General features: G+C 38.4%; 1 protein-coding gene across 3 annotated transcripts in view; it reads right to left on the bottom strand.

The window, feature by feature from the left end:
- The window catches only part of Rspo2 (R-spondin 2), a 161,047-nt gene that overhangs the window by 63,083 nt on the left and 71,998 nt on the right, over positions 1 to 25,966 (bottom strand). For all 3 annotated transcript variants that reach the window (XM_076555799.1, XM_042264748.2, XM_015997415.3), the window contains exons 3-4: positions 20,371 to 20,559; positions 1,462 to 1,605 (exon numbers count right to left, since the gene is read on the bottom strand). In XM_076555799.1, coding sequence (XP_076411914.1) covers positions 1,462 to 1,605; positions 20,371 to 20,559 — 333 coding nt within the window. The remainder of the gene's footprint in view (positions 1 to 1,461; positions 1,606 to 20,370; positions 20,560 to 25,966) is intronic.

The raw sequence follows: 25,966 nt of genomic DNA, 5'->3' as shown, positions 1-25,966 counted from the left end.
ACTTAAATGTTTTAGTGTTTTTTTTTCATTTTTCAATTGAGTGATAAACTGCATATACTAATTCACACATAAATACAATTACAAATTAACACATTTCTTTCCAAACCTCACTTTTAAGCTTTCAGATACATATAACTACAAAATGGTTAAGCAATATTTCTTTTTTTTTTGTTTTGTTTTTATTTTTGTTCCTTTTTATTTTATTTTACAATACCATTCAGTTCTACATATCAGCCACGGATTCCCTTGTTCTCCCCCTTCCTGCCCCCTCCCCTTCCCCCCAGCTGAACCCCCATTCCCACCTCCTCCAGGGCAAAGCCTCTCCTGAGGACTGAGATTGACCTGGTAGACTCAGTCCAGACAGGTCCAGTCCCCTCCTCCCAGACTGAGCCAAGTGTCCCTGCATAAGCCCCAGGTTTCAAACAGCCAACTCATGCAATGAGCACAGGACCCGCCCGATACCACTGCCTAGATGCCTCCCAAACATATCAAGCCAATCAACTGTCTCACCTATTCAGAGGGCCTGATCCAGTTGGGGACCCCTCAGCCTTTGGTTCATAGTTCATGTGTTTCCATTCGTTTGGCTATTTGTCCCTGTGCTTTATCCAACCTTGGTTTCAACAATTTTCGCTCATATAAACCCTCCTCTTTCTCGCTAATTAGACTCCTGGAGCTCCACCTGGGTCTAGCCATGGATCTCTGCATCCAGATTCCTCAGTCCTTGGATGGGGTTTCTGGTACAACTATTAGGGTGTTTGGCCATCCCATCACCAGTGTAGGTCAGTTCTGGCTGTCTCTCTCGACCATTGTCAGCAGTCTATTGTGGGGATATCTTTGTGGATTTCTGTGGGCCTCTCTAGCACTTTGCTTCTTCCTACTCTCATGTGGTCTTCATTTATCATGGTCTCTTAACTGAATGTATCAGGCTTAGCTGTCCCCTCATAGGAGAACTTACCCCTTTGGAGGAAGGGATAAGGGAAGGGTTCAGGGAGGAAGTGTAGAAGGGAGCAGGAGGATGCATGAGATGGGGATCTGTGGTTGGTACAAAAAATGAATTTAAAAAAATTTTAAGCTGGGTGGTGGTGGTGCATGTGTTTAATGCCAGCACTTGGGGTGGGGGGGGGCAGAGGCAGGCGGATCTCTGTGAGTTCAAGGCCAGCCTGGTCTAGAGAGTGAGATCCAGGACAGGCACCAAAACTACACAGAGAAACACTGTCTCAAAACTGCCTCCCCCTCAAAAAAAATTTTAAAGAAAGTGTAAAAAAATTAAAGTTGAAAACAGGGACCCCATAAAGTACTTCAAATATATTCCCATAGAAAATCCACAATTTCCTCAGTAAGGGTAATGTCGTATTGACAAATAATATAATTGCATATTTTTCTTTTCTTCTCTTAATGCAGAATATATATTTTACAAAATAAAAAAAATTCAGTTTGATAGTTGAATTAAGACGTACTCACCTACACATTCCATGGTTTCATCTAACGGTGCAAAACCATCTGGACATTCATCAAAGCAGCGGCCTCTATGCAAATAAAAGCCTACTTTGCACTTGGTACAAAAGTCTTTGCTAAAGCAAGAGTCACAGTTTTCTATTCTGCATCCTACAATTTTAAAGAGAAAGAAATAGTTAAAGAATGTTGTGCATTTTACAAATCACATTACAGAAATTCATTGATTACCTTAACCAAAACACTAATGATCAGAGAAATACAATCTCCAATGCCTTTATTTTCTTATGTTAGAGTACTCTGCATCACTCCTAATTCTCCCAACAGCATGCCACATTAATAAGTGAAGTCAGAGTACCAGCAAAGGGCCTGAGGCAGCAGGAGACTCCAGAGATGCTTGGAAGTTCAAATGGGATTAAACTAGATGATTATAAAGAGTATCCTCCTGCTACAAAGTACATCACCTCCAAGACTGAAGTCTGTGCTGCCTCTTCAAAGTTCCACAATGGGAAACAGAGTGGGAACTCTAACCAGCATCTTTTGTTTTCAAATAGTCAGTGACTTAAAAATTCAAATTTCAAATTATTTTTAAATGTCTGGTGCATTACCCAAAGCACTGGTCAATGCTATCTTCTTTTTTATTCAAAGAATGATGTGATGTGGGTAGGAGAAAGGAAGGACTAGGTCATTTTGTGGAAACCTCACAGCACAAAGGCCTTTGTATACATTTCCATTTGCTCTTCCCAGTTGGGTGGGACCGGTAATTTGTAAATGAGGACCCTGGAAACTAAGAGACAGTAGGTCACACAGGGAGTAGTGGCTGTTTTGGTTCTGACAGGGCTTCTGCCTGAACCCAGCCTCCTTTCAAGATTAGAGTAAAGATGTGCAATAACATATATAAACCTACTGACACATAATATGAAGTCTGCAAACAGAAGCAACAGGGAATCAGAAATAGGAATTTTTCAACCAAAAGACATAATGTTCCAACACAGTATTTAAAGAAAGTAGTTAATAGATTTGAATTATAGATCAGCTTCTCTGGAAAAGCCAGTGATATCTGGGCCAGACATCAGTGGCAGGCACAGGTGGAAATGAGTCTGCTTCCTGGAGGGTGAGGGGACAACACAAGAGGTGGCAGACTGGTTAACTGAAAGGCCAGGGTTTCAAGAGATTGTAGTCAATTGTTAGTTGGACCAGATTTAACTGATGGTGATCACCAGTAGCCAAGGTGATGTGCAAATTCAACAGCATCACACTCATTCTTCCAGAGTTCCCAGTACTACATTCAGTGTCATAAGGACCCTGAAAAGACTTAAGTCATATATTTTGTACAAACTAAGAGATAATTTGGAGTAAAAAAATATAACTGAAATAAAAAGTCCCTTTGTGCTTAAATGTTTAAACATTGAGAAAATAATTCCAGAAAGTAGCAAAAGGCTAAAAAGGTGTCTAAAATACATTACCTAATGATAATTTCTAAGCCATAAGGCAAAAAAAAAGACAGGTCCTTGCCTTTCCATTTTGACTCTGTACAGGACTTTCGTGCATTAAGTGAAGATGATGGAGCACCTAACTGAATACCACCAAATGTAGAACACTAAGTATTTGTGGGCTAACGTCCACCAGTAAATTATGACATTGCTTCTTTGCTAGGGGAAGAAAATAGTGGACACAGAAGTACAGCTTGCCACCCCATAAAAGGTTCATTTGTAGTCTTAAATGCTGTAACCTACATTTTAATAAACAGAGGCCAACAGCTGGACAGAAGCCTCTCGATCATGGTCAAAGTACATGACCAGTATGTCCACAAATTGTTGGTTTTCTTGCTATATTTTTTTTGAAGAGGCAAGCAGCCTTCTCTATTACAGAATTATTTTCCAAGACACGATAAACATTCCAAAGGAAGAAACAGAAGAGGGTAAAGGAAACAACAACAACAAAAAATCTATATTATTTTAAATGTCACGATGCCACACTTCATCAATCAGCCATTACCTACAAGGTCTGATTTGGCTTTTAAATATGTTCTGCACAGTTAAGTCTTTTGGCCAAAAAGCTATAGTAACAAGCATTTGGAATTAATTTTACAAGATTCTTTGCTGATATTTATTGTTACTTAAAGATCCCTTTCCTCATTTCATTCCTCGCTTCTGATACAACTTCATGAATGCAGAATTTCTCAAATGCCTATCATTCTCTGTATAGTCCCTCAGGACTATTTCAGGCATAAGTCCTGCTGGAGAAAAGCTTAATTATACACTCTCAAATTTGATACATTTGATACATTGATAGTAGAATACTATAACCCCTAAAAAGCACACTGGGAATTAAAGCAATGATTTACAGTTAGTGCTAAGTCCTATTGTGAAATGAAAAAAAAAGGCAAGCTACAAGTTATATGTAACATGATACAACAAAGACATATATAGAAGGGTATACATACATATGTGTGTATAAAGTACATAGAAAAATTGAGGTAAGGATAGTAGAATTGTGAAATGTCAAAAAGTGTTATGTGTTCCTAAACATATGAAACTTTTATCATTGCAATTTACTTATACAATGAAAACAGAAAAGATTATTTTAAATACATACAATTTAATAAAGTACCTAGGTTTATATATAAAAAAAAAGCCTCTTTGTTATCACTATGAAATAACCCTTTTGATTTCAACACGGAAAAGCAAATAACATTGCAGATCATGTCTCAAACCTTTCCAGATTTGAGAACACAAACCTAGAGCCTTAATATTGCTGAACCTGCTTTAACCTTCAAACTAACTACATGTTTATTTAACCATTTCTTATCAGGTCCCTGTTTTCTAGTGTTCTGTGAGTAACACTTTCCCTTCCATTCTAAGATGTAAAAAACAATTATCTCTGCAATGAAGCCTTCTTTAAAAGCTCTGATTGGTGCTAAGTGCACATATCTTCCTGTTTATGGATTCCCAGTTTGCATCACAGACTCATCTTACAACTCTAATCTTTGGCCTTCTAACTAGCAATGTGCAAGCCACTTTCCCCAGAAATTACCCCTGGATGGGCTTCAGCACCTGGAAACGATCCTCACTAGCCACAGATCCCCTAACCCTATTTGACCATGTCTCAGAGAGGTAATGCTTCTAGTGTAAGAGTAATCTCTAGCGGGCCTCAAAGTCCTATACTCAGCCAGGAGCGACTTCCCCAGAACTACATAAGCCATAAGCTTGTTAACCTCAGTTTACTAAGATTCAGTTTCAACAATTTCTCTTTTCACACACAAAAGTCATTCTAAATAAAATTTCAAAACATTTAAAAAAAAAAACTTTTCAGGACATACAGAAAATTTCTTTCTCTCCCAAAGTCATATTAGGCTCACTCCATAGGAAGGGCCACTGTCTTAACTTTTTCTCATGTGTATTTCCAGAAACCTCTTTGTAAAACATAAATTTAATGGCTTAAACACATTTAAATGCCAATGGGAACATACAATAGTTGGTTTAACCTTTGAAAATGTTATACTGTGTAATAGGTATATCAAAATTTACTAAGCATAGGCCTTTGCTATGAAGTATGTGTTTTAAGTCCTCGTTCAGAATGTAAGAACCTACTTTAGCCAACTTACATGCTTCTTAATTACAGTGCCTCCTCAAAAATGTAATCCACCAAGTGAGGACTGCCAATATTGGTTTAAGTAAAATTACTGTCCAAGTGTAACTGTGGCCAAACGCAGCCTGACAAGGCTGTCATTTGGCCGCAAGGACTTATCCTAGCCAAGAAGCAGAGAAGCATGCTGGACACCCCCCTCTCCTGTCTTCCCAACACCACCCCATACAGGCTCTAAAGTAACACTTTTCAAATTATACTGTAGTCTAGTTCATTCCAAGCATTCCCCAAGAACCTAGTATGTGCCGAGTATGCTGCCAGACCTTAAGAACATGGTTCGTTAACACCCATCCCTCAGTCCCAAGGGTGCCAATGCCAAAGTGATGGGCCACAGCCACGCGGCACTAACACAATATGGAAAGAGACTAGAATACACAGTAGTAGAGGTATGTGCTGGCTACATTACAGGCAGAGACCAAGGGCCCATTTCTGTTCTCCCATTAAATTTTTATTTGTTTCAATTTATGAAATCTCCATTTCTGGCATAATGCTGGACATGGACTGGAATTTTAGCACTTGCCAAGTAAATAAATCATGAATGCCATTTTAAAAACTTAATTTCTTTACTCTCTCGATACTAAGTATGAGATTGCTAACATGTACACATCTCAGATATGAAAAAAAATGAAAAAACAAAATCAACCATCTTCACCAGCTATAGAGAACTGCAAATTATATAGGAACAACCAGTAAATACCTGGAAATAATTAGAATAGAGAAAGTGAGTAAAGGTAGAGCAGGTATTGGTATTACACACCGTGGATGTTGGGCTCCTTTAGCTAAATGTATTTTAAAGAGACATAGAGAAGTAGAGCCCTGACAAAGTGAGGTTGTGGGAGCAATGGAGAAAATGCACATGGCCAGTGAGAGGACGAGGGAAGAGCAGGCTGAGTGGGGCACGGGTCGGAGATGGCGATGTTTCCCTGTGTTCAGCAGCTGTGGTGTAGGGGCATAAGTTATCCACATTCTATGTGGTTTTTAAAGATTTAAATAGCAATTAATGTTAGTAAGAATGAAGTTGGGTTCAAGATCAGGAACATGGCGTGCCTTAGTGAATGGTTTCCCTAGATACCTGAGCACAAGAGCAAAATCGACCAAAGTAGTTAGTGCCTAGTTTATTTCCTCATTTAGAAAGATAGAAAGACACAGGGGCTAGGAGATGACGGATGAGTAACCTCAAGGCCCTCTGTCTGCTATAAGGAAAGGCACTTTGGCATGCAATTGAGTAATAACATGACTACTACGTAGAAGGTTATAGAACGTGTGTGGGGAGGGTTGTGTGTGTGTGTGTGTGTGTGTGTGTGTGTGTGTGTGTATGTATGTCTGTGTCTGTCTCTGTGTCTGTGTCTATGCCTGTGTGCCTGTGTGTGGGGAGTTTCAGAAAATGAACCTTTCTGAAAGGTTTAGAGAAAAGCCATTAGGACCCTCATCATTCTCAAGAGGACACTGTCAGGGGCAATCAAAGAACACACTGAGTAGAGAAGAGAAAAACCAAAGAAAAAAAAAAGAATCACACAGTGAGCCCTCACTTCCTTCAGTCCCCAGTAGTCTCTGGGCCTAAGTACACAGAGATTTTGTGTCTCTCTCTTCTCAGTCTAATCTAGACCTCCAAGTGGCTCAACATGACCAATAACAAAACATAAGAAAAGCAAAATTTTAAATACAAAAAATATCAAGACTTGTTACATCTAACTGTGAAAATATAACTCTCTATATCACTATCTATTATGAGAGGAGGAGTAGGAAATCAAGTACTGTAAGAACCTCAGATAGACACTGAAAAATAAATCTCTCTCATTTCGTGATTCTGACCACGACAAGGCAGCCACCTCACTGCCTGTTGTTTTTTGCTACCTTTCTTTTTTCTTCTTCCCCAGGGTACCCTCCTATTCAAGGTCCTCACACCTCCTGCTGTGTGCTGGGATGACACAGTGCCCACTGTGTTTGATAAAACCAGTTGTTTACACCACATCCACACCTCCTCTCAGAGGACAGAGACACTGGCCCCATGGTCCCCATGGTGCAGCGGTATCAATCAAAGAACACACAATCCCTGAAAATCCCTACAAGTTTCTCTGCTCACTATGGGCACCGAAGAGACATTACAGGGACAACTTACCCCCAAACAACACAACTGGACTTACAAGAATTTTTCACTTAGTAATCACTGACAGCAGTTTAAACTAAAGTGTTTTAAAATTGCAAATTTTTAGAGAACTCTATTAACTTCGACTCCAAACCGGCAACAGCTTTTAAGTATTCCTTAGTAAAAAAAAAATTAAGTTACCGAGATTACATATTTCTAATATTTGCTCGTACAAAAATCTCATCACAATATGGATTGATAAAAAATTACAACAAACACTAAAAATCACAGTATTACACAATAGAGTCCAGCTACACACCGCTCATCCAGTTCATTTCAGACTCAAGAAAATAAAGGACAGCACTCAAGTTGTCATACGAACAGCTAAACGACTTGCAGGACAATGCAGAAAATCAGCATCCCTAAGTTAACAGATAACCCTGCCAAAGTCCAGCGGAAACCCAGTAGAAACGGTTCAACTCAAAATTGCCTTTTCCAGCAAGCACAATTAGCACAAATGTCATCCAATTATCTTGAGTAGATGTTGAACAGAATAGGGACAACGGCCCAGAGACACAACTGAGTACGATGAGAAAACAGCGGCCATGACAGCAGTACTGTGGTTCGCAGACCTGAGGGCAGATTTCATCACTCTGGTGGGACGGTGAGCAACTTAGTAAGATTAGGAGTCTCTCTGCCCTAATGAGCCAAAATAAAAGCAGTGTCAGCCTTCATTCCATAGGTCTGTCAAGATGACTCAGAAGCTTACCACGTGCAATGTGCTCAGTACAGTATCTGCTGGGCAGTGAGGGATCAAAGCATGTGGGCTTCCATCAATAGAAAAGCTTACACGAGAACATGCTTGCCATCCCAATTGCTGAAAAGGCTGAGACAGGACTGCCATGAGTTCAAGACCAGCCTGGGCTTCACAGGAAGTCTCTGTGAGTGAGTGAGTGAGTGAGTGAGAGACAGACAGAAAAAGAGACAGAGAATGAGAACAAATGAACTTACAAATTGGGAAGAAAAAAAACAACAAAAAAAAACTTCCATCCAAGAAGATGGGTGGAAGGAAGTTCAAAAGGTCCAAAATACTGTGTGGAAAAATAACTTTCATTAATATATAGCTAATTATGAATGCAATAATAATTTACATGAACATGTATACTACTCAAATGAAGAGCATATTTAAAGACCATTGTCTGTAAGAAACAGTTTTACTCTTGCTTAGTTCACCCGTTGCACACATGCACACCTATGTGGAAAGCCATCTACTTTGAGCATTGGGTACCGGGAGTTAGGAGACCCATGTCTCAAAGCATATTGTGGTGAGGGAAGAAAGCTGACCATGCAGAAATCTCCCTCTTCCTACTTTCTTCACCAGAGAAGAGAGAATCGCCTAACTTCTCTCTATTATAAAGTCAAGTTCTGGCTCCGGTGGAGACTTTAACCCTCCAAGTATAACCAGGTCAGATGCATGAACTCCATCCAGAAAGAGGCCACTTTTCAGACTGAGAGGGAATTCTACTTTATATTATATGTGATTGTGCTCCTTTTGAACACAGTGTCTTCCTGTGTAGCCAAGGTTGAGCTTGCCCTTGCCATCACCCTGCCTCAGCCTCTTGGTGTGGAGTCATAGGCACATACCCACATGCTAGGCACACTTTATTTTTGATGCCTAGAAATACATATGCTATCAAAATAATTTTCTTCATAGACTCATTTTTAAATTGTCTTCCAAATTTATTGTGTATAGGCACCAAATTCAAGTTTGGGGATTATATTGGGAATACTTTCTCTGTATCTTAAATATTGTATCTTTCCACACATACACAAAAAAAAATAAACATTGAGTCTGATAGAAAACTTAGTAGTCAAATAAAGATATTGGCTTCTTCTCTCATAGTTCAGGTATTGCATATTTGAAATTGTACTGCAAACGATGAAATGAAAAAGAACATATCTTTTGGGAATGCAATGCTATGTTTTAAAGGGATTTGTGTTTCCATTTAAGGAAGATAGGAAGGAGAAAGACAGCAACCTCAAAGGAAAATTGACAAGAAGAGAATTTTAAATTATAAAACCAATTAATATTTCATATCAGATTTTCAATTCTTGCCAGCAGCAGGTCCCTCATCTTGGTTACTCCTTGTACTTTTCCTATTTTGGTAACTTGTCACCCTATCATATTAAGGTGAAACCAGAACAATGTAATAAACTTCAGATCTGCGTCCCTATTGCAATTTGCCAAATGTTGGAAAAGGCAATTTTCTCCTCCCAGCTGAAAGGGAAAGCCGTGTGTGCACTAACGCCCATCTTACCTCTTCTCAACCTCCACCCAAAGCAAGTAAGAAGAATCTCTCAATCCCATCACACTCTGAACAGGCATAGGGCGGGGGTACAAGGCTTGAGAGTAACTATTTTAGAATATAGACCACGGGCCTCTGCCAAAACAACTCAACTGCATTAGACACAAAAGAAGCCACAACTCATCTATCACAAAGCATCGCTGTTTTCCAACAAAATTTTACTCATGAACACACAAACACAAGTTAAAGTTATGTCCCATGCACTGTCTTCAAGTCCACTTTTTCTCCGGCCTCTTAAAGTTCTAAGAGTTATCCCTGGACCAAGGCCCCAACACAACAAGATGGCCAACCAGATTTTGCCCTTGGTTGAATTTTGCTGAGTTCTGGCTTAGAGAACACCAAGGAGAAGCATCTTAGATTAGGGATTCAGAAGGAGTCTGAAATCCATCATTGGCTCTACACATAGACCAACAGTGTAAACACACAGGGATTTGGTGATCTCCACACGAGAACATGATTTCTGATCAGCCATCAACAGGGAACATATCATCCCACTGTAGTAAGTTTCTCATCCCCAGGTTGCTGTGTCATTGGCATGTGAATCAAAGAGCTGGTTGAAACAAAGGGGGTGGGGAGAGAATCCAAAAACAAAATGGTTCAAATGAAACCAATATAACATTTACTTGGTGTTCTGTCATCTGCCATTTTTAACTAGTTCTGTTTAAAGATGGCCTTGCTATGTGTAACCATCCAGTTCAGTGACAGAAGGAGACAGAACCTCTAACCAAGCCATGCAGTAGAAGCCAATCTTCAGGTACAGTGAAGGTACCAGAGGCTTCTGCCAGCCAGCCTGAAGCTTCCTTCAGCCCAATACATGGAATGGTTCTACCCACGATGGGCTGGGTTCTCCTAGACCAATTAACACCTGAGATAGTCCTCCACAGACTTGCTAATAGGTGAGCCTGATATCAATAATTCCTCAACTGATACTCCCTTCCCAGGTAATTCTGGCTGGTGATAAGATGACATTTAAAAGTAATAGAATACAAAGGGCTTTAGTTTTTGTTTTGTTTTTTACCTCAACGATATAACAGATAACTGAAGGGGTCAATATGCTCACACTGAGATAAACATTAGATAAAGTATATGTACATTAATGTATCACATAATAATACACTGTAAGTCCATACAAATTTTGTGCCAACTTAAAGTATTTCAACTTTTTAAAAGGATTTATTTTTATTTATGTGAGGTGTGTGTGTGTGTGCCACACGTGCATGGGTGCCTGTAGAGGCCAGAGTTAGTGCCAGCTGTTAGCCACTCAATATGAATGCTGGGGGCATAAGTGGGGGCCCCTGGAAAAGCAGAAAGCTGTCCTAATTGCCAAGCCATCTCTCCAGGCCCTAAGTATTTTAAATCCTTTAGTAGCTGCACTTCATATCTAAAGTCAAGCTTAACCCCTTGGTTTTTCAGGCTGCAGATCTTTATTATTAGACTCACCTATATGTTTCTAGGCTCATGCTCATATACACCTTTCATCCCGCCCTCTGCCCCCATCAAATAAAGAGATCAGAGCAGCACTCTCTGTATTCTCGATGTCTAACATGACACTGGGAGCTGACATGACCGATGATGACAGATGTGTCTGCTGAGGGGCGAGCACAGTTGATATTCCATTTCTACCATTTCAGAATACATGCCGAAACAGGATCCTCTTTGTGTATCTTAATGTACCCACATGCTTTGGTTACAATTAGTTCCTTTAGGTTATAAAATATTTCCAACTTAGACATCAGGTTATTGTACATGGAAGAGCTCATGTCCCACTTTTTACTCATGCATATTCCTTAACCATGTACATATGAGGGTTACAGAGAGAAACTGAACACTGAAGCAACTAAACTTCAAGATCGATAAGTCACAATGAGAAGAATATCTTCAAGAAGAACGACTGAAAGATTTCATTCTTTTACTGTGATGGTTTTATAGATAGGCTCAGGAGAGCACGAGCCAGCTCTCATTCCAGAATGTGTTATGTAAACTGTTCTAGCTTACAAAGCTAGTTACTGGCAGAACACACTTGAGAACCCAGGATTCCTTCTAGTACAGTGTTCTTTTCAATGTGTTTTACCACAAATTGATTTCCACCATTAGAAAATAAGACTGTCATGAAATCCTTAATGGAATTTGAAACACACTGGCAAGACTGCCATGAAATACTTAATGGAATTCAAAACACACTGGCTGTTTGTTTCAGAAAACCATTTAAGTTTTCATAAGACTTTGATTTATAATTGTGCACAATAATTGTCATTGTTCTTCTTTTTGGTTCTTTTGAGACAGGGTTTCTGTGTGTAACAATCCTAGCTGTCCTGGAACTTGCTCTGTAGACTAGGCTGGCCTGTTTTCACAGAGATCCTCCTGCCTCTGCCTCCCAAGGGCTGGGATTAAAGGCATGTGCCAACCCTGTCTGGCTCATTAAGGAACAACACAATGATAAAATATTCCACTATGAATCAGGGTTCTCAACAAGATGGGTATCCTGCTCCTGACTTCTGGGATACTTTGGGAACCATACTTCATCTATAAACTGTAAGATCTATACATGTTAGCAGGAGGAGAAGGAGAGAAACATAATCAGAAGGTTGAAATGGAAAAGAACCAGGAGAGGCAAAGGAAGACAAGGAAAATATAAGCCAAACTCTTCCAGATCCCTATCACCTATATATCTGTCTGTCTGTCTATCTATCTATCTATCTATCTATCTATCTATCTATCTATCTATCATCTACCATCTACCCCTCTATCTCTCTCTCTTTTAATTAGTCTAAATATACTTTTTCCTTCTTTGAACAGGCTATGCATGTCTGTAACACAACACAACACAACACACACACACACACGAGGCATTTATCAGTGAAAGTATTTTTATTTTCACAAAACACCCTCCTTAAGACTATTTGAAATAGGTTGTTATTACTTGTTAGCTCTGGCATTAATTCAAAAAGAATGGCTAATATTTATATTAACTCAATCTATAAAATGAATACTTGGGGTATATTGTAAACTACTTCCTATTAAGTGATCAAGAAAAGAAATAAAGTTATTATCACTGTCTCTACTAGCTCATTGAAAGACGAAAAAAGATATTGAAAGGGGGCTGTCACATAATAGATTGTGTCTTCCATAATGCTTTTATATTACCAACTTTTATATAACATATTTAACAGAGCAGGCTGGTAGAGAGGAAAATTATGATTAGGATATATTGTAAGTAAACAACTTTTTCATAAAATGAAATACATAAATAAAATCAGCTATTAATTTTAAGAAATGTATTAGGAGCTAGGAAGGTGGTCCCATAGGTAAAATGCCGCCACATAATCATAAAGACTTAGGTTTAGATTCCCAACCCCCACCTAAACGCGAGATCCTGCTATGCAATATCTATAATCGCAGTCCCTGGTGGCAGAGACAGGATGACCCCTGGATCTCACTGGCCAGTCAGTCTGGACAACTGGTTAATTCTAGATTTGGGAAAGATCCTGCCTCAAAACCCACAGTGGATAGTAATTGAGGAAAACATCCAACATCAATCATACACACACTCGCAGGCATGCATGTGTATACACACCCACACAAATATGTCCATAGAAACAGGGAGATAGATGTGACGTCCCTCCTCTACCTAGGGAGTTCATGGTACTTGATAGGTACTGGGAGAGGGATGAACTGAGTTCTTTGAGAGTACGGCCCCTGGTGTATTGCGCATGCTCCGGGGAAAGGCAACACATCAAATATGAGTAGGCAAATTGTGCCCTGTGGATTTAAAAGGAAAAAAAAGGAGAACATAAGGCTGGGTGGGTAGGGAAGAGGGTGGATCTTGGAGGAGCGCTGTTTGGTTTGAGTGTGATCAAAATAGATTGTACAGAATTCTCAAAAACTAATTAAGAATGGGTATGTATGTGTGTGTGTGAAGAATTAGCTATCCCACTCACCATTTTCAAAGCCTAGTCAGTGGTGTGATTCCTTCATTACTGTTTTCTCCAAACTGCATACGTAGTGAAGCAAACATGGGCAGTAGGGTCAGAGACGATCCTAGAGCCCATTGCTGCTTCTGCTTTATACTGCAGATCTTTGAGTGGCTTCTGCACCTCTAAGTTTCCCTGTTCGATGGCAAAATTCAATGCCCGTCTGTCGCTAGCCTCCCTACCATGATGTTCATGTGCACTCATCCTCTGAAACCGTTAAGCAAGCCTCCAAAAAACTCTTTCTTCTCTACATTGCCGTGGTCATGGTGGCTTATCACAGCACAGCAACAGAAGTTACTATGGCCAGGACAAAGGAGGAAAATCAATGTTCAGATAAGGAAGAGTGAAATTCCAAAGAAATGAACGGGCCAGATGAAGACTGAGCAGCCTGCTGCCTCCTTCCACTCTCTCTGCCTCTATCACTGATCTCGTTGCCTTCACTGTTGAACCTCTGTTAGCTCGTCCTCATGCTGTCAAAATGAAAATGCTTCTGAAATTTAAGTTTGTCACTTTCTTACTAAAAGATCCTACATTGACTGTGAGTGGTTTCCAGGAGCTGCTTTAATTGGATCAATCTGTTATGTCAGGTGAGGTGGCTCACACCTGTAACATCTGCATTGGTTGCAGCTGTACGTAAAGGTAGAAGGACCTACCACAATGTCAAAAGTGAGTCCAGGTTATACAATGAGTTCCAGGCTAGCCTGGGCTACAGAGAAACCCTATCTAAAGCAATCCTGTCATAGTGTAGTCTTAATCAACCTACCCAGAATAACTCCTTATTATACAATAAGACTGTACCTAACCACTTATATTATATTTATGGATGGGTGATAGTTTCTTAATATTTTCATCTTCTTTTCTATTCATAATGCTCAATCCTAAAAATACAGAAAACACTTATAATCTTCATATATACCAGTCCCTTCATTGCTACATCCCACCTCTACATTTTGGAAAGGGTATTATAACCAGTTTAGGAAACTTCATCCAGCAAATGGAAATATTCAACCTGCTTTGTGCTATTTACTAAACAATTGAGAAGAAAAATGTATCTATCAGAGATGCTGGCATAGGACAGGAGCTAAACGATAAACAGTGTTTATGTGACATACAATCAACTTGATTATCTGTGGGTTTAACTAAACCAGAAGATTCTAACCTCAATACAGCTGTGTATTTGTTACAAATCAGGATAGTGGTTAGGATGAGTGAAGAGAGAATACAAATAAGAACTGTGATTGAGCCTGGTAACACTCTTTTTGAATTCCATGATTACCTGTGCCACTCCTCTTTGTGGTAAATCTATGTTTACTGTTTATCAAGTTTGATTTCAATATATTTCACTTAATTTTTTTTAATTAAAATAGTAGAAAAAAAGAATTTGCATTTTCTGATAAATATACTAAGTGCCAGTATTCATACTAATAACAAATGTGTAGCTTCATTTGAAATAAAATCCTATTAAAATAGGAATACCACATTACACATATTTTCATACCTAGGTAGGTGCTGGGGATGCTGTGAATGTGTTGCTCTGATTGATTGATAAATAAAATGCTGATTGGCCAGTAGCCAGGCAGGAAGTATAGTATAGGCAGGATAAGGAGAGAGGAGAATTCTGAGTCAGGAGACGCTGCCAGCTGCCACCACCATGAGAAGTAAGATGTAAGGTACCAGTAAGCCACAAGCCACATGGTAACTTATAGATTTATAGAAATGGATTAATTTAAGATATAAGAACTAGATAGCAAGAAGCCTGCCATGGCCATACAGTTTATAAGTAATATAAGTCTCTGTGTGTTTGCTTGGGTCCTAGTGGCTGTGTGACTGGCAGGTGAGAGAGATTTGTCCTGACCATGGGCCAGGCAGATCCAGTAAAACTTCAGCTACAAATGGCACCAGAATGTGGGCCAAGAATTTCCACCTAAAACCTGAGAAAGCTTTTTTAAAAAAAAGATTCTAAAACAGCTTCCTAATTGTCTTAAGTTAGCTGCAGCCTGCATGCTTGAGCTACTATATGGCGGGTTCTTGGCATGCTTGCTTGACCTGCAGTATGGCAGGAACTAGGCGTCTCCAAGCCACACATTAGGTGCTGCTGTGTGGTGGATTTAGCCTTTGCTAATACATTTTTTAAAAAATAGAGGTTTCTGGGTTACACGCTACTGGATGGAAGCATATACCCACTGCTTCCCAGAGTCTGTGGAAGCATGGTTCCCAGAGCTGGCAGTAAGCGTACCACCACCATGTTGGGAAGCTGAAGTGGGTGGAGCATGCTATAGTTTAAAGCAATAGATTCACGATAAGACAGATTCAGATGGGATAAACCTCTAAACAGTTTACAATGTGTGTAAAAATGTACATAGGCTTAGAAGAGAAAAGAAAGTAATAAATGCAGTTATATAAAGAAATGGACAGTTTTTAAAAATAAAATCTTTAAAAAAAGGTAAAAGTAATATAAAAGTAAGCCACATAAACATGGATATCACACAGAGAATCTGGATTGTGTTGTCTTTGCGATTTTTAACTGCAGAAAGACATTTGATTGTAAAGACTGCTCAGGTAAACAAATACGTATATTTTAAAGGTGCCTTGACGTCAAAATTTGGATCTAAGGATATGTTGCTTTGGAAAGGAGGCTCTGCTTTTGTTTCCACAGAAAGCCAGACGCTATGGATTTGTTCCAGATTAAGATACAGCCAAAACCCCCTGAAAGGACTCTGATGACACCATGGCGCAGATGATCCAACATCCAGAATGGTTTCAAGGCAACTGGCTCAGACAATACAGCATCATAGACTACTCCATAATCCTTAAATTTTCTTTAGGTCCCCATAAGAATACAGTGTCCTCATCCAGCAGAAAGTAGCCTAGAAAACTACACCCACACTCCCAAAAAATAGATTATGGATGTTTGTCTTTGTTTATGTTGTTGTTTACAAATTGTTATTGGTTATAGTCAATATCTTTCTAAAAGAAAAATATGATATAGAAATATAGGATATAGATATGATAGAATAAAAGGGTAGATTGTTATACCTACTTTTAAAGAGCAACTTGTTTAAAATGATTTATATTGGTATAGATTTTAGTTTAAAGTTAATTTTATTATACTGTATGTATATTTCTACTCTTGTTTAAGATATGTTTTTGCAACTCATTTAGATTGTAATAGATAATTAAGAAATACAGATTAATAATTAGTCTTTTATGACAGTCAAATTTATAGTCATGTTAAGTTTTCTAGGTATACATAGATACAATTCAATTAGGTAGGTAATCTTCAAATACTTCAAAGACCTACAGAATATGACATTTTAAATGTTTTAAAAATTTAGACTTTCTGGACAGTGAGACATGTCTGCTCCTGGCAGCACCAATTTACTTCAAAGAGGAGGATGGGCATTGAAGACACTTTATATGGAGTTTTTCTTCTTCTTGACAAAAACATCCATTTGGGCAAGAAACTGTTCTTGCCTGGACTGCTTGATTGACTGGACATGCAGGATCCATAAGAAGGTGAACACTGAACTTTGCTTGGTGAAATGGTCCTTCAAGTTCCTGCTTCGCAGAGGAAATTGCCAGATATTCACCAGGACACAGAGAGAAGTGACTGAGAGACTCTATGCCTGTGGGCTGAAGACAGATGCCCCAACTTTACAGAGCAACTTTGGATGACTGTCTAGACTGCCAGCTGTCTCTGTCTACTCTCGCAAGACTCCCGAAAGTTTCTTGTGTCCTTCTCCCATTTCTCAGGTTAATAGTATATCCTTCTGAGGCCTTTGATGTAGTAAAAGACTAACTAGTTATAATCTCCTTAGTTATGATAAAAGATGTTAGATATGAAACCTTAGACTCATAAATATAGGATAGATAGAATATCTTCTTCAATTTTGCCAAATAGAAATAGATTAGATATTATAAATAGACTAGATATTGTAACTGCAATTCTTGCTTGATAATTGTTCTGTTATATGTTATTTTACTATGTTAAAGTTAAAACCTTCCCTTTTAAAAAAAAGAAAAGGGGAAGTGCTGGGGATGCTGTGAATGTGTTGCTCTGATTGATTGATAAATAAAATGCTGATTGGCCAGTAGCCAGGCAGGAAGTATAGTGCAGGCAGGATATGGAGAGAGGAAAATTCTAGGAGGTAGAAGGCTGAGTCAGGAGATGCTGCCAGCTGCCACCGCCATGAAAAGCAAGATGTAAGGTACCAGTAAGTCACAAGCCACGTGGCAACTTATAGATTTATAGAAATGGGTTAATTTAAGATATAAGAACTAGATAGCAAGAAGCCTGCCATGGCCATATAGTTTATAAGTAATATAAGTCTCTGTGTGTTTGCTTGGGTCCTAGTGGCTGTGTGACTGGCAGGTGAGAGAGATTTGTCCTGACCATGGTCCAGGCAGGACCAGGAAAACTTCAGCTACAGGTAGGTACAAGGGGAAAATATCTTCTGTTAGTTGAGGTATGAACTGACACCTGCATATACATTATATAAATTTCCACAAGACCCGGGTAATATGTGCCTAAAGATTTCAAAATGTGTATTATAGCTAAAAATACATCTTACAAAGACAAATATGTAAAATATGTATGGAAATGGAAAAAAAGCATTTTTAAACAAATATCCCTCAGAGTACTTGCAATTGGTAAAGGCTGAAAGTGAGTTTCTAATAGGTAATTAGCCAAATGCTGTATGTATAGCAATCCTAGAAAAACATATACAGCTATGTTAAAAAGCATGAAAAAACTTAAGTTAAAATAAGTCACAATTATGATGCATTTGTAAAGAGGGGAAGACAAACTGTGCAGAGAACCATGCTCTCAAGGACAGAAGACAAAGTGTTAGCTTTGGGGATCTTTGGGAAACGTCTTACCTTTGGGTTTGCAGTTGCACTGTATTAAAATGTACTTCTACGCTTTCTAAATAAGGAGTGTGTAACAGCATAAACCTGGAGGTTTTGTGTAAATAAATTTACTAATAAATGAGAAAGAGAAAATATGACAGGAACATCATGTAGCATAATATCAGGCACAATAGAAGCTTATAATACCTGTTAGTATGCTCATGGCATACTTCAGTATGCTACTCAAGTGAGTCTCATGAGCAGGAATCAATTTTACAGACTTCACACGGTACATCCCAAGAAGCTAACTTCAGCCAACATAGAAAGCAAAGTGCTCATTTGGAAGATAACCACTATACACTTGCATCATTACTATTCACAAAACACCATTATGAAAAGGCAAATTTCATTTACAGGATTTTCCAAGATACTGCTGCTTAAAGTTTAATCATTTGTGATCAAGCAGTAATTGCAGTGGAAAGTGGCTATAATCTCAAATTCTGTCTCTAACCAGCTTTGTAATTTATATTATTCTCATCTGCTAGATGTTATACAAAAATTAGCACTGTACAGGCAAAGACTGAAAACAAGACAATAGCATGGAAGCACCCTAATGATCCGATGTCATGGACAACAAAGTAAATATTTTTCTACTTTCACTTTGTTTCCCAGAGTTTTGCTAATAAGCACTTCCCGCTTGTACCATATAAGTAATGATTTCCTCTATGTCAGTAGTCTCCAGCATTGATTGCATTCACTTACAAAAAGTAAAACCATAGCAAGTCCCCTCTCACATGTAAATTCTCTTTCCAAAACCTGATTTATAATCATTACTCTCCATTTCCTAGAAAAAGGGTCAGCATGGTCAACTGTGCATGTTAACCCTTGTCTGGAGTTGAGGGAACCTGCTAACACAGCAGAAACTCCTCCAGAGATAACTGTTTACATCAGTTTGTCAAAGAACATCCTGAATTAGCATGTGCAGCCTCAAATAGTTCCTAACCACATCACTTTTCACTCGCTAATATCCCAGGTTGGGTAGGACATTGTACAGCCAGACTGTTGGCCTCACACAATTCATACCATGCTAACTATAGAATTTAGAACAAATGTTTTAGACTATCCACTTCCAGATTTATCACCCTGCACCCTGAAAAGAGCGAATGAATGTAAGAAAGTCACAGGATAACCAGATACTCAAATCCCACCAGAAGTGATCTGAGGCAGTAAGAACAGAAAACTGCTTCTAGGTGGACCCACTGTCCTATGGTTCATCAAATCACACACCTTAAAGACTTAAGATATACTTACAGATTCCATCAAACTATTGATACTTGTGAGGTGTGAGTTATGCCCTTCTAACAGCACAAACAATTTCATTAAACAGAGGTATATCTAAGCCTAAGTAATTCTATCTTGGCAATTGGTACAAACTATTCACAAAGCTACTTGACTAGAATGCATTTGAAGGGAAAAAAGCCACTAAATACCATAATTGCATCAGTAATGATGCTTTAAATAAGTGTGTGTGTGTGTGTGTGTGTGTGTGTGTGTGTGTGTGTGTGTGTGTGTTTAGTTGTAGGTCAAACAAATACAGGAATTATAAATCCAAAATAAAAGAGAAAAAGGTCTATAAAATTAAGGTTAAATGAAAGATTATTTCCCAGGCATATTAAAAATCTTTTGTAATTTTTTTTGGTTGATTGTTTTGTTTACAAGCTGTACTTTGTCCTTACAAAGTTCTATCGAGCAAGCATTATTTTAGGCCAATGTAATGAAAAATGGTTAATCTAATTAACTGAAAGAATGTGTGTGGCTATATGATACACATCTACACAAAAATACAGGGTAGAAGTTATCTTATCCCACCCCATTCATTATTGGAAGTTTTAGTTTTATATCTACAGATTGTTCCAAATATGTTTTCCCTAAAATAACCTAGCACAATACCTAAATCACATACCCTGTAAAACAGGATGGACAAAAGTCAAACACTCACTTGCACATCTGTTCATATCTGGAGCTCGATGTCCATAGTACCCTGACGGGCAGGAATGCAGGCACTCTCCATACTGGCGCATCCCTTCTCTTCGAAGGAAGAAGAACAATTTCTGCTGACATCGGCTGCACCCATTGTCCTTTGAACAAGACAAACAACCCTTGCAAATGGGATTTGATACATAACTAGCTGTAACAGAGAAAAAAACAAAAATATTTAAATATGAATATTGTTAGACTTTTAGTCTCTATACCATTATGAATTAAAGAAGTCTTGGGTTATAGACACAAGAGGTGAACCCGCTACTGTCAGCTTTCTAAACCAATATAATTTCTAACTATTTACTAAATACTCATCCTCATACCTACAGACCCATACAGCTCTCACCCCTTATCAAAGAAGCTTCTTTTTGAAATAGCTGAAGACTATTAAAGAGATCTACAACTGGTCAAAATGTGGAGATTAAGCAGCTGTGGAGTGAGAAACTTAAATTGATACATCTACAATGCAACCCCTATACTTAAGGCTCAGGGAAAATCATGAAAGAGAGGAAAGAAATATTCTACGAGACAGAGGCCAAAGATGCCTGCTGTGGATCATATCCCCTATACATGACAGAGAAAAGTCATCAATGAATTCTGAACAATATGGTTGCCTGAATAAAACCAGCATCATTACACCGGTTGATATACCAGTATAGACAGAGGAAATTCCACATAGCCCCACCCCTAAGTGAGTGATGTATATAGTCAGCAGGTGCTGAGAGAGCAAGATTCATTGCCTCCAGGGGAAAAAAGTCCCACATAAGTTGTCCAATTCCAAGAGGTCAGGCCTAGACACATATACATATGAACAAAGCCAAATGGATACTGAAGGTAATATATATATCAGTTGATACCTAAATATATGTTGATATATAAATATATTTGGGTACATATACACCATGTGAATGTACATTAGCAATAATAATTAAAGAAGAGATTGTGAGCTTGGGAAGATGGACACAAGAGAATGTAGTGGGTAGCTGTTCTGTCTATGACCTTGGTATTGCCCCTAAAGATGCAGCAGTTTACTTCACTACCTGCCTAGGACCATGAAGTACATGCCCCTGGGTCATGTTCCTTGGCCTGAGATGCACATAGGCAGTCTCCTCTCTTGCTCCCTCATGGTTTGAGATAAGGAACTGACTCAGTCGGCTGGAACAGTGTCCCAAGTACCTGTGACTATCCTGTTCTATACAGTGAGTTTTCCCCTTAATAAATTCCCTTGCCCTTTAAACAGACTCCATGGATTTCTTGCCATAAGAGGAACTAGAGCATAGAAAGTGAGGGAAAGAGTTATACAGATTCAGTGGTCATGTATGAAGTTCTCCAAAAAAACCTATTCAAAAGAAGTCTATGTTTTATGCACATAGAAATATAAACAAATATCCCTACCCTGGAAAAAGAAGCATTTAAATTTTAAGGGTATAAAAAATGCAATATTTTTATCTTTAGAGCTTAAAAACAGATATTTAAATTTAAAATTAACACAAGACTTGAAGAAAATCCAAAATTAAACCTTCTACATTTCTTCATTATCAATAAATTCAATTTTAATTTAAAATGTATTTGCTATAACTTTAAGGTATTGACCAAAATAGTGTAAGGCATGGAACTGCTAAACCAATAAAAAGACAAAATAAATGTATATAATATTAGCAGGAAGAAAGAACCCAAATAGACAAGAATGAAATGGACATACTGTGGGATGTTCACACTATGAATTTAACTCAAAAATAAAAAACACTTAAGAGATTTGTAGAAAAGGCAGGTAGGAGGGAAACAAACAGTGGGGGAGGGGAAGGATAATCCAAAGGCATCATATACAAGTATGAAACTGTCAAAGAACATATTAAATAAAAACTTTAACGAAGACAGGATTTTAGAACACAAAAATTCTCAAAAGGAACAAAATTAATACACTGTATGTTGATGAAAGAATCAAGACACGCAGGAAAATGGAGTGTTCTGGAAAATCCATAAAGATGCTCTATGGTGTAGAAATAAGAACACCATGGGCCTCTGAAGGTGGAACGCTGACCTAGAAGCAGTTCTATTTCTAGAGTTAGTTTCTATGGAGCACTGTGACAGATAGCACAACATGGTTTAGATAACAGGAACCCATTCCATGTGGTGACGATGGGGACCCTGATGTTAGCTGGAGCAGAATGCACTTCTGAATTCCTGGGAAAGTCCTTCCTTCTCTGGGCTGCCGGTGGCCCCAAGAATTTCCTGGTTGTATAACTAGTCTCTGACTTAGTCTCCTGGCTGGCTGCACCAATACCTCCATGCCTTTATTCTGCCTCCTGTAGATATTCTCCCTCTCCTGCATTTATAATCTCACATAACAGGCTTATTTTTCATATCCCTTATATCTGCAATGACCTCATTTTCAACTAAGGTCACATTCTAAAGCCCTAGGTGTACATGAATTTAGCAGGGAATAGCAGCCCACTATAAGGTTATATTATTATTCTCTATCTTCAGGGAATTTATTATACAGCTGTATATTTACAAAGTTCATATGACTATTTAGGTATAGCATATATTTTTGCATCCTGATTAATGTGCATGATTCAGACATAAATTATAAGACGAATTAAAAGGCTATACAAAAACTTTATGATACAATTACTTAAGATCCCATCTCCTTTCAAGATTCTAGGAATTAATTAGATGCTCACCTGTGAGATATTCTTACCTTACTTTCTTGTATAATTTTTCCTTTTATTGAAAATAGCTTTTATTCTCACATAACATATCCTGATTATGGTTTTCCCTTCCTCTACTCCTCCCAGTTTTTATATATGATAATATAGGATCTCATAAATCCCTGGCTGGCCTGGAACTCACACATTCACCTGCCTCTACCTCCTAAGTGCTAGGATTAAAAGGGTATGCCATCAAGCCTGGCTTTTTTATGCTTTTTAAATAAACAACAGAAATATTCTATTTAGGAGATTAAGTGGGGATAGGATTAGGTGTAGAAATAGAACCTAAAATTCCATATATCTTCATAAAGTTTTCCATTCCTAATTAAAAAACAGTAATTTAAAAAAAATACAAAAGATTCTCTGTACACATGGTATAAAATTTGGAAACGACATAATCTGGTATTGAATCTTTTACCCTTGAGTATGTTCCTCTTTGCTAAACATACAATCTTTACTGCGGTACTATGGAACACATATTCATATGGGCAGATACACAATACAGAGCACTGTACCCAGTGTACCCCAGATCATTCCTTTATGTTGAATGACTCATGTTCCAATACATTAATAACTGTGGCAGATCTGTACAAGTTTTAATTCCATAAGATTCCCTCCTATCAACTGTGCTCCCAGACATCTCTCCCAAGGACATTCTTTTTGTTTACAAAAATACATGTTTCAAATAATTTTCAACTTACAGCCTTAATTCTGTAAATCTGGTATTATAGGGACCAATCATAGGTTGGGTGAAAAAAACAATTCATCTGGAAAAAAATCTTTTTAGCTATAAGTAATAAAATTGGGTGAAGGCTTTTCTAAATGTTCTTCCATGTTCATATAAATACATTCAATATATGATTCATAAATTTTCATAATGTGATATTACATATGATGGGTCATAATGTTTCCCTTTGGGTAAAAAGCTGTATAAGCTTTCCAAAGCAATCATCCATATCAGCATCTGTAATACTATTTCCTGGAAGCAGTTTTACCTGCTGCCTTTACTTACCCCAAACTTCACTCAGTTATCTTCAAGTATACTCCTTCTGAAGATCACAATCATTTCTACCCTTCTACTTAAAACCTCCTGTGTAGTTTCTGAACTTTGATGGACTTAAACAATGAACAGAATTAGGGAATGCTTCTCTCACTCCAGATCTTACATATCTTTATAACCCCCACATGAGGAATTCTCCTGAATCAAAAGTAATGTGAGCCACATTCAATCAACATGCTCTCTTTACCTTTTCTAACTCCAAAAGCTTGGGTTGCAAAGGTTGTCTTCCTTCTCTTACTTCTATGATAATCTTACAACCTCTGCTACACACATATTCTACTCTTCACTCTTATGAGTTCCACTAATCTCTTCACTTGGGCCTTTATTATTTCTCTTTTGAACACTTATGGAGCCCAACTATGGGCTGATTTTTTTCTTCCTTCACTCTGTATTATATTGTTAAGTGAATTTTACCACTTATATAAACTCTATAGTATTTCTGCTGGAAATTATTATTTCTTTTCATAAAGCAGTTCCACATAGCTTTTCTACATTCCCAGTTACCTTTGGAAAAGGATTTGTTCTAATATTGTTCTTGGTGTCCTGAGCAAGTATGAGTTTTGGCAAATGTTGATCCAGTTGAACATTTCCACGTAATAAAGAAAAACTATGGGGGTAATAGAGTCCAGATAGCTGGGGAACAGAAAGAGAAATGGAATGTAGAAATCGGCTGGGAAAGGCCAGCTGTCTCATTTTCAGAGTGGCCCTGGAATGGTATCCACCTGGAGCACAGCGCCCTGTGGACAACCGGCATTTAAGAACTCTGGTGTGCATAGCCAGGAGACTAAAGCAGGAACAGGAGCTGATGGCAGAGGCCGCCTCCAGAGCCCAGCACAAAGTGCTCTGCAACCAGTAGAAGGAGTGTGCTGGCTGTCTTCTTCTGTTGGAGTTAATTACAGATCCGAAAAAGGTTATTCAGATCTCAAAGCTAGCTCTGAAGACAGAGGAGAATTTGAAAGGTCTGCCCTCATGGAAGAATGTTTCAGGGGGTTTTCTAACCCACGGTGCTCACAACTCAAGGGAAGCTATACTTGCTTTGAATTCAAAGGTCAAACCAAGCGCACTTTATCATCACAAATCATACTCCAGAGTAAGAAGTACAGAGGAAAGGGAATTGCAGCACCAAGGGAATCAACACAAATGAAAGGCTTTTTTGGTTTCATGTTTATATATCAGGAGACTACTTTCATCTTGACCACAAGGACTTCAGAGTCAACACATTTTGTCCTGCATTTATTTTTTTAAAAGGTATTCTTAAAACTGTTAGGACACATTGCTTCAGTTACTTGAACCTTGACAGACTTAAACAGTAAAAATGAATTAGGGAATCCTTACCATAGTCTATATCTTCGCTATCTTTATAACCTGACCGAGAAGGAATTCTCTTAAAGCAGGAGTGATGTGCCACACCCCACCCTAAGTACACTGTTAACAGTTCTTTCAGTCTTGCTCAGTACCAAAGGACAAGAGCAAAAGTCAGTTCCTCAAGTTGCAGCTTCTGGCCCCAATCCTCAAATAGATTTTCATTTTAATTGCCCTTCATTCCATATCAGTTATCCCCCTAGACTTCTCTGCATTATAAATCAACACCTCAGGAACAATTCAAGCAGAAGATTTACACCTATTCTATATGGTAACTATTCTAACTCTGTATCCAAACACGAGCAAAATAGATACTTAGACACGACTATTTTATCAAGGTCGTAAGTCAAATGGCTCTGCCTATTGCTGTGAGATTTAATTCAAGTGTGCAGGTGGATAAACAGTTCTTAATTCCCAGCTTT

This window comes from Peromyscus maniculatus, chromosome 20, assembly GCF_049852395.1.
Source record: "Peromyscus maniculatus bairdii isolate BWxNUB_F1_BW_parent chromosome 20, HU_Pman_BW_mat_3.1, whole genome shotgun sequence".
Classification (NCBI taxonomy): Eukaryota; Metazoa; Chordata; class Mammalia; order Rodentia; family Cricetidae; genus Peromyscus; species Peromyscus maniculatus.
The sequence above is the reverse complement of the archived record's forward strand: the minus strand, read 5'-3'. Positions and strand labels throughout refer to the sequence as shown.